Source organism: Pistacia vera, unplaced genomic scaffold, assembly GCF_008641045.1.
Source record: "Pistacia vera cultivar Batoury unplaced genomic scaffold, PisVer_v2 Contig196, whole genome shotgun sequence".
Taxonomy (NCBI): Eukaryota; Viridiplantae; Streptophyta; class Magnoliopsida; order Sapindales; family Anacardiaceae; genus Pistacia; species Pistacia vera.
This window is the reverse complement of record NW_022195997.1, coordinates 337606-347602: the sequence shown is the minus strand read 5'-3', so window position 1 is coordinate 347602 and position 9997 is coordinate 337606. Positions and strand designations below refer to the sequence as shown.

The window sequence follows — 9997 nt, the reverse complement described above, 5'->3', positions numbered from 1 at the left end:
AAATATGACATGCTCTCTGATATTGATGCTTTAGATTTATATTCAGAATTAAAAGTTTTAAAAGAAATTATAAACATGAAAATTAAAACACCACTTGAGATACTAGATTTTATAAAAAAAGGTGAATTCTTTTCCAAATGCATGGATAGCTTATAGAATACTGTTAATTATTCATGTTACTGTAGCTTCAGCAGAAAGAAGTTTTTCAAAGTTAAAGTTAATAAAATCTTATTTGCGTTCAACTATGTCACAAGAAAGATTGGGTAATTTGGTTAAATTATCAATTGAAAAAGATTTGATTTCTAAACTTGAATATAAAAATTTAATTAGTGATTTTGCATCTCAAAAGACAAGAAAAATAAATTTGAAATAATTTTTTAATATATACTTATATTATTAGAAGGCCCCTAAAGTAATTCTTGCCTAGGGACACAAATGTTCTTGAGACGGCCATGCTCGTGACTCGACTCAAGCTAGTCTGACTCAACTCAAGCTCGTCTAACTCGACTCGAAAAGCTCGATTATGACTGGATTAGCGCAAACTCAATTATGGCTCGATTACGGTTCATTTGACCCTTTTTTTATATAACCTACAAATCTTGTTTTACACAAATCAAATCAATTTTTTTTGTAAATTTGCATCCAAATCAACATAAATCACATCAAAATACATCAACAAATTACACAACATAAACAATGATTAGTAATGTGAAAATAAGGTTTATGATTTTGGGGAAATCATTTATGCGAGTTGGGTTAATTGGGGTTAAGGGTTAATTTGCAATTTTTTAAACCTTTTACACATCAAATTACAAGAGAAACCTAAAACTTGTATCTTTTGCAGAAAAGCCCTAAACAAGCCACTATTGACTTGTGAGCCAAATTGAGCCGAGCCGGGGTAGACTCGAACTCGGCTCGGTACCTAATTCAAGTCTTACTCGAGCCGACTTGGCTCGATTAAACTCAAGCTGAGTTCGAGTATTTAACGAGCCGAGCTGAGCCGACTTGTGAGTGGCTCGGCTCGGCTAACACCCTTATCTATAGTGCATTCTATATGTATATATCAACTCCAAAAAATAAAAAAAAATAAAAAAATTGCCAACTAAGGTAGAATGCAGGAAGATATTTACTATTTTCTATCATGGTCAATCCCAATTCTTAACCGGTGTATCTTTTCACTGATAGGGCAAGTAACACATACCTGCTCAATCGAAACTACAGATAATTGCATTTACGTTTTTGGGGTTTGGGTCTAGTAGTGCAGATTCTATAATTTAAATTATTAGGATAAATTCCTAATTTTAGTAGACGTTAATCTATGTAAGAATAAAAGGAATGATTCACTTATACACGAAATAAAAAAAAATTGGTGATTTATCTTAATTCACTAGTTTTTATGAAAAAAAAAAGGTTATTTTAAAATTAATAGTTTATTAGCCTTTTAGTTTTTTTTTTTTTTTAATGATCAGAGCGTTCAAGCCAACTTTTAAGCACCTCAACTAAACCCAATTTTCCAAGAGAAGCTACAAATATGTGGTAGGTGGCGTCAAGGTGGTTTGAACCTAAGAAGTCAATGAAGAGAGCAAACATTCTTAATCATCAGGTCATAGGAGTGTTCATCATAACCTGTTTTTCCTTTAATTTATTTTTTATTTTGTTTAATTTTGTTTTTAACTTCCATATGATTATGTTTCCCACCTTACTTGGTCTGAATCTCAGTCAAAATTCTAAAATCTGTGTTTGTGTGTGAAGAGTATAGAGAAATAAATTTTGGGATTTAGGGTTTTTTAATTTTAAAGTGAAAATCGGCTTATAAAACCGATTATGGTTAACCGGTTTTATAAATTTTTTAAACCGAATCGGAAATTCGGTTTATGTATTTCCTTGAATCGAAACCGAACAAATTTTTTGGATAATTGGAAAGCCGTTTTAGTTATCGGTTCGGTTCGGTTCAGTTTTTGTATTTTTTTTAACACCCTTACCAGACCAACCTATTGGGGTTTAGTCTTTAGTTTTAAGAGCGTATTTTTCTAGTCTTTCAAAATCTAGGACCCTGACTGGGATCAAAAGTTTAGAGTGGATATCTTTAATACCACTATAGAATAAAGTATTGCTTGAATTAAAAAAGCAAACCTTAAACCTTAAATTCAAACAGATTTTCCTATCTGAGTTCTTCATGAATCTTATTCTAATGGTTCAAAGTGTATGAAATTAAAAAAAGGGGGGTGTCATATAAGAAACCACTTGAAGAATTATCTCTACGTGGAGGATTGGCTGGCCACCTTACTTTGATTCACGATAAGTACGTTTCATTCATCAAAATCCTCTGGCCGCCTCAATTTGATTTACGATAAGTACGTTTCATCAAACTAAATGCTTAGGAAGATACAAGAGAGTCGAGAGAAGTAGTCAAGTTTAATTTTTCAACTTAGACGGCCATTTCTTTGCCTTCTAACTTTTTTGAAAGCAACTTGTTCGTAATCCAAGCCTTTGGGTTGGCTTTTTGCGTATTATACTTTAATGATATAGTTGGAGTGACCTCAGCTCATAGATTTTCAAGAGTCTTAAATAACTTGAAAGAGACTGGCAATGGCGGCACCATTTATCACTAATTTGTCCAAATTCTAATGCCTTTAACCCCACATTAAAAGTAAATTTTGAAGAGAAGAAAGGGAAGAATATGGGATTGGGAAGGAAAGATGATAACTATAGAAAGCTTCAGTTTGTAACGTAGTGCGTGAAAATCTATAATGCAAGACAAGTCAGCCGGCTGATCGCTACAACTACAGATACAGAGGACAAGAAAAGGCATATATATATATATATATATATATATTTTTTTTTTTTTTGGTATCGATTTGAACCAGTTTGTGCATATCTGAGCTAATCCCTTGAGATCCTGAAGTTAACAATCAAATAAACCTTTAGTGGTTATCCCTTATTAATAGTAGTCAGCAATTCAAATTCAGGATCTCTTGAGTAGTACACCCAAAAACCCCAAAGTGAACCGTCAAACTATCAGAGGTGGTTAAGAAAATGCATATTCTTGCCTATTTTCTTTTTTCTGTTTAGTTTGAGCCTGGGAGCTCCATTAGGACGCCTATGCCCATCTCCCTCCTTTGTTTGGAGCATGCATGCTCCCTTTTGGGCATTTGTTCCATCCTTTTGTCCAAAAAGATGGGCACCTATGATCTATCTTCTTTAGACCTCTTGGGGATATCCATATTCTTTGAATCACATATTCAGTGAATGAATCCAAGTTTACTCGGAGCTGAAAACGAGACACATAAACTAAGTTATTTGAATGATGTAATATTTTTGTTCTTGCTGNAGTCTTTAGTTTTAAGAGCGTATTTTTCTAGTCTTTCAAACTCTAGGACCTTGACTTGGATCAGAAGTTTAGAGTGGATATCTTTAATACCACTATAGAATAAAGTATTGCTTGAATTAAAAAAAGCAAACCTTAAACCTTAAATTCAAACAGATTTTCCTATCTGAGTTCTTCATGAATCTTATTCTAATGATTCAAAGTGTATGAAATTAAAAAAAGGGGGGCGTCATGTAAGAAACCACTTGAAGAATTATCTCTACGTGGAGGATTGGCTGGCCACCTTACTTCGATTCACGATAAGTACGCTTCATTCATCAAAATCCTCTGGCCGCCTTACTTTGATTTACGATAAGTACGTTTCATCAAAGTAAATGCTTAGAAAGATACAAGAGAGTCGAGAGAAGTAGTCAAGTTTAATTTTTCGACTTAGACGGCCATTTATTTGCCTTCTAACTTTTTTGAAAGCAACTTGTTCGTAATCCAAGCCTTTGGGTTGGCTTTTTGCGTATTATACTTTAATGATATAGTTGGAGTGACCTCACCTCATAGATTTTCAAGAATCTTAAATAACTTGAAAGAGACTGGCAATGGCGGCACCATTTATCACTAATTTGTCCAAATTCTAATGCCTTTAACCCCATATTAAAAGTAAATTTTGAAGAGAAGAAAGGGATGAATATGGGATTGGGAAGGAAAGATGATAACTATAGAAAGCTGCAGTTTGTCACGTAGTGCGTGAAAATCTATAATGCAAGACAAGTCAGCCGGCTGATCGCTACAACTACAGATACAGAGGACAAGAAAAGGCATATATATATATATATATATATATATTTTTTTTTTTTTTGGTATCGATTTGAACCAGTTTGTGCATATCTGAGCTAATCCCTTGAGATCCTGAAGTTAACAATCAAATAAACCTTTAGTGGTTATCCCTTATTAATAGTAGTCAGCAATTCAAATTCAGGATCTCTTGAGTAGTACACCCAAAAACCCCAAAGTGAACCGTCAAACTATCAGAGGTGGTTAAGAAAATGCATATTCTTGCCTATTTTCTTTTTTCTGTTTAGTTTGAGCCTGGGAGCTCCATTAGGACGCCTATGCCCATCTCCCTCCTTTGTTTGGAGCATGCATGCTCCCTTTTGGGCATTTGTTCCATCCTTTTGTCCAAAAAGATGGGCACCTATGATCTATCTTCTTTAGACCTCTTGGGGATATCCATATTCTTTGAATCACATATTCAGTGAATGAATCCAAGTTTACTCGGAGCTGAAAACGAGACACATTAACTAAGTTGTTTGAATGATGTAATATTTTTGTTCTTGTTGAAGCTTTTTCAGTTAATTATGTCTGCCGAAAATGTTAAAAAGAATCAGAACCTGCTTATTCAAAACAGATTATGCACCAGAAGTAAAATGTTCGCCAACAAAAAATTGATTCATTAATACCAGATCCACCGCAACAAACATGAAAGAAGAACAACCCATCATTGCCTACTGTACATATGAACCACACACAGGTTCTGCATAATCTAATTTTTTTTACTAGAAGAACCAAATTTAAGATTTCCTCTTGTTATAGATTCCTTGTCAATTCTTCCAGAACTCCAAAAGTTTAGCAGATAACACAGGCGTTAGGATCTTCCTCTGCACTTGTGACATAATAATGTGTGGTCATGTAAGGATTATAGGCTTTATAGGCCTTGATGAGCTCGGCTACATCGTCTTTTTTAGGCTCATCCTTTTTCTTATTATCATCTTTCTTTTGCTCTTCTTTCTTGGGCTCTTCCTTCTTCTTCTCTTCTTTTGCTGGTCCAACCGATACTATCTCTGTGTGACATAGCTTTCTCAGTTTGCCCACTATACTTACTGGATCAATGTCTCCAATTACTGTCAATTTCTTGTCCTTCATGTCCATTGCGATTGATTCAACCCCTGTAAAATTACACCACACAGCAACTCATATTGGTCAATTTTTCACCTTTGGCTAACAGTGCACAGATCAAAGTTACGGTTTTTCATTTTAGTTCATTTCCGAGAAAAAAAGAAAAAAACAAAGGAAAAGCTTAAATTCAATACCTGAAAGGCCAGAGACTGTCTTCATGGCTTTTTTCTTGATTTTGTCATCGTGTAGTTCCACTTTCAACACTGCTTTCTGTGATAAAAAAACAAGATCGAATACAGTTAGGAACCTTATAGAAAACAGAGCATGAGCCTAAAAGATAGAGAACCCAGAGCAAAGAGAAAAAACCCACCTTCATTTTTACTGTCTTGAGAGACCTGAACTGAACTTAATTGTAAAAGAAAGTTGCAGATCAGAACCCCGAATTCTGAACGTGCAAGATGATAAAGAAGTATATTAGAATAGGAAGAGGAAGAGGAAGAGGAAGAAGAAGAAGACCAGGAGCAGTGCCTAGAGAAGCTTAACGGACTTGGTGAAATGAATGAACCGTAGCTTATAATTTATATTGAAAAGAGTCAGCTGAGTCAACTGAGGCGAAGCTACTATTAAACAATAATTATTAACGACAACAACAGTTTATGGTCAAGAAACGCAATTAATAGTTGGACCAAGAAATAAAGTTGAAAAGCCCCTATTTTGTAGAAACCTGGAAGAAGCATTCGTCGGCTTTGTTTAACCTTTTGAAGAAAAGGCTTAAACGATTTATCTAATAACGTACAGATATCTCCTTCCTGGAAGTAACTATTATCAGTCAAGGACTGCTTACTGATGTCCACAGCCAGTTGACTGAATCTAGTCTTCGTCTACGCAATCAATCAGTGAATGATAAAGCGGACAAACAAGCCACAAAAACTTGTAATCGAAGCGTGTTCTCTTAATGAATTGGTCTCTTTCCATCACGTGTAGGGACAATCCAGTCAACTCAAGGAACATAAAATAGCTTCAGTGGGTGTTTTGAAGATTGTAAAAATTAGGGAGATTCTCAAATTGTGTGCTGTGATTATGAAGATGAACTCACATCTGATGATATATTAATATTATAAGGTTGATTTCACATGGGGTTCAGACATGACAGCCATGCCTAGTTTCTTAATCTCAACTTAATTTAGTTTGTTAGGGCTAAGTATGGAGTAATATTCTGATTCTTGCAGCATTTTTCACGGCCAAATCACATTAAAGACTAGGCTACCATACGACACTAACAGTAAGTGAAGTGATATACTTATGTTTTTTTTATATCGGATCAATTCTGGGCATCTGAATATGCAACTTACCCTTTATATATTCATTATTTTACTGACAATTGGATCTCGAAAAAATTTCTTATCATTTTCTGTTGGTGCTGATAATGAGAAACCGAGTATCTATTTTCAACTCAGTGGGCCAATCCTTCAAATGCGTGTGTGAAAGTGAGAAAATCTGTATCGTTGCTTTTTATGAGAAACGTGGACGTGGTTAAAGTATACACCCTTTTGCGCGAAAATTCCAAGTTTTGAAAGGGTACGAAGAAAGAAAGTTTCTTTACCGATATATTCTTATTTACTTTTATATTTTTCACTTTAGTGGTGAAAGGACACAGGACACCCGAACAAAACTAACAATTTCCCCGCCCAGACCCAGTCGGGCCAGTCCTATCGTTACAAACCCAAAGCCTGGTTATTTTGTACACGTTGTCGGGCTTAGACCGGGCCAACCAAGTTTTAAGTTGGATTTAAATTTAATCTTATTTAATATTTCAATAATACCTTAATATAGTATAGATGGACAACAAATGGAGAGAGATATATGTATCTAACCATCACTGGATGATCGAATGATTAATTAAGATTCTTAGATATATTACTCAAGAACTTTTGAGTTTGATTCACTTCAACCCCTAATAGGGATGGTCACTAGCTAGAACTCTTACTCCACCAGCAATTTCAAGGTCTCAAAAGATTAATTGAGGGACACACAAATTGACCCATATATCCTTAGTCATAAAAAAAAAGAAAAAAAGATATATGTATCTAAATAAATATAGAGGCTATATAAACAATTTGTATTACAAAAGGGTTTTTATATCATGCTAAAAAGTTAGAATCGCAAACTATAATACATTTTCAGTCTATAATGATATCGAAACATTATTGATCACTCAAACATTATTGACAAAATGGTATTACCTTCTAAAAAATTACTAATATAAGATATAGGAATCCAAAAATAATATCCAATTTAATTTTACAGAACAAATCCAACAATAATATCTCAATTTGATATTGAGAGAGATTGGGATAATAATGTTGGATAACACGTCAGAGAGACAGCAGACTGTTACAATAAACAGGGTGTTTAAATCATAATTGTACAAGGATCTCCCACCTTGAGCACTAAGCCGAAAACATTAAACAACATTAATGTGCTGTGTCCGGGCTAGTCCACTCACTTACATTTGAATTTGATTGACGCATAATCTATATGGCCGACCACCCACCTTTTCCAAGATGGCTCAGTTCAGTTTGGTAAGTACTTACAGTACCAGCACTGAAGGCCATTTCCAGCTTCAGGTCAAAAGAGAAAAAAAAGAAAACAAAGAACGCCATGCCACTTTCTTTGATCCACTGTGACTCCAAAGTCCTATCCATCGGCATTATATGTTGGCATGGCGTTGCTATTGAGGCCAATGATAATAGGATGTGAAAGAGAAAAGTTTATCAATGCTTATCAAAAATACCTTAAAGGGCCTCGTCTTCTTCCTTCATGTATGCAAATGAAACTGTCATTCATATACGAGTTACTTATGAAACAATATGTAGATGCAAAATCTACTTGTACGGAAAGGGGGACTGATCCCATGAGGTTGAGGTCACTAGCGATCTGCTGCACCTGCACATGTAAGAAAACAAGCGTGAAGCAAACGGAAAACACCGGGGTGGTGTTTGCCGTAGGCACTCCAACGCTTAAGTCAGCAAGGCTGAATGAGGCTAGTTTAGTGAGGGTTAGGGAAAGGAAAGGTTATCGAAAGTCTAATCGGGGACTATGACTACAGCTGTAATGCGAAGTTCTCAAGTGGGAACTCTAGGGTCTGAAGGTGTAATGTCTTCATCCCTTGTGAGAGGGCTGACTTGTGTTTAAATAGTGACTGCAGGGTCTTCGAATCCCGGTGGGACTGGGAGTACTTGTAACGGTGGTTTTCTAAAAGAGTGGAGCTTTTGGCTCCCTTATCTCAGTAGGAAAGGGAGTCCCAACGCACCTAGAATACAGACCTTAGACGAATTAGGAAAGTGATTGACTTCCTTAGTAGAGTTCAAGTAGTACTATAGTTCGTAGGCGACTGTGGGCTCCAAGTTGATCGTAAGTCTAGAAGGTGTTCTAAGATCAGAAGGCCTGGGTCCAGATGGTGAGGAACTAGGAAAGCATACCGAATGGGCCTCATTTGCAGAACTCTGATTTGGGCCCCATCGGAATTGGGCTTGAGCTTTCAGCTTTGTTGAAGGTGTCTTCGTCTTTGGGCCTATTTGGGTCGAGGACATTTTTTGGCCCTAATAGTTTGCCCTCCACTCTATGAGTTAAGGAGTGCTTAGCTTAGAGAGTAGGCATTGCTTGGAGGTGTATTTGGTCGGCCTTCGCGACTGACCGGTTGAACTTATAAATGTGTTGCTTCTTTGTTCTCGGGAACGAATGGTATAACTCTTGTTGTCGATGGGGCATTTGGTACGCTAGTGTACTGAGTCGAGGTGAAACATAGTCATGGACACGTTCGATGCATCCGACCGAGTGGAGGAGTGGAGTCGACCCTGTTGGACTCGCCCAATGTATTGAGTCGAGAGGGAGCATGAAAGAATCTTCTCGAAATACCCTCACTCGGTCTGTCCTCTTGAGCGGGAAGGTGTGTGAAGCCTCCCATGACGGTGTACTCGTTCGAAATGTCGGGGCGAATGGCTGGGTGTGTGAGTTGTCCCTTGGAGGTGTCCTCACTCGGTGTACGGGCCACGTGAGTGGGTGGGAGAACCATTCCATGAAGTTGTGCTCCCTTGGTATTTCGATCGTGACTAGTTCGCCCATCCGTGATGATTGAGTGGCTTGGCACTTTAAGCTTTCGCGATGCTTGTCTCAGGGCCCAAAGGCGAAGTTAACGGTTTCAGTCTCGAAGCCCAGTCGGGAGGGCGTCCTGAATGGGTGAAGTACCAGAATGCGTTGGCTTGGCCCCAGATAATTGGTATGCTTGAACATGCCAACTCGGTCGGATCAGCCACGTGATCCAATGTGGCACTTACGTGAGATCGCAATTTCTAAGCATGCGTGGATCCACTCCACGTGTGCGGTGGAGATTCTTCCTTCGTTTGGGCAGGAATTTGAAAAGTCAACTCGCCTAGGGCAAAACAAGTCTTGCCATGTGGACTGTCGATGGGATAGTCATTAAATGCAATGTCTAAAAGCTTTTGGGGGATACTTCGTCTTTCCTAACAGAAACTGGAGAGTTTTTCTTTTTTCGCAATGTTTTGCAGGGGAATACTTTAGCGACTTTGGGATTTTTCCGGCACTTTTTCACGGTAATCGCTTCTTCTGGGTCCTCTCTTTCTGATTTTTGAATTTTGTTATTGCTTTTGGTTTGTTTCTAGGATAGTCTTGTGTCGTTTTAAGGTGATTTCAGGTATGTAGAGAAAGAAATCCAAGAAAAAGGTATTCAGGTTTTTCTCGTTTATAAAGAGACTGGTTTGA

General features: G+C 37.1%; 1 protein-coding gene across 1 annotated transcript; it reads right to left on the bottom strand.

Moving 5' to 3' along the window:
* Positions 1-4744: 4744 nt before the first annotated feature.
* On the bottom strand, positions 4745-5729 carry LOC116127976 (heavy metal-associated isoprenylated plant protein 39-like). The gene is made up of 3 exons (XM_031413639.1): positions 5586-5729; positions 5410-5485; positions 4745-5265 (listed from the first exon to the last, which is right to left on the bottom strand). The coding sequence occupies exons 1-3, from the start codon at positions 5589-5591 to the stop codon at positions 4946-4948; spliced, it is 402 nt and encodes a 133-aa protein (XP_031269499.1). The 5' UTR covers positions 5592-5729; the 3' UTR covers positions 4745-4945.
* Positions 5730-9997: the final 4268 nt, after the last annotated feature.

What these genes read in the sequence shown, in the direction of transcription:
- LOC116127976 (XM_031413639.1), bottom strand. An exon ending in GACAGTCTCTGGCCTTTCAG is followed by an intron (nt 5,266 to 5,409) that starts GTATTGAATTTA and finishes GTAATTTTACAG; the next exon opens with GGGTTGAATCAATCGCAATG.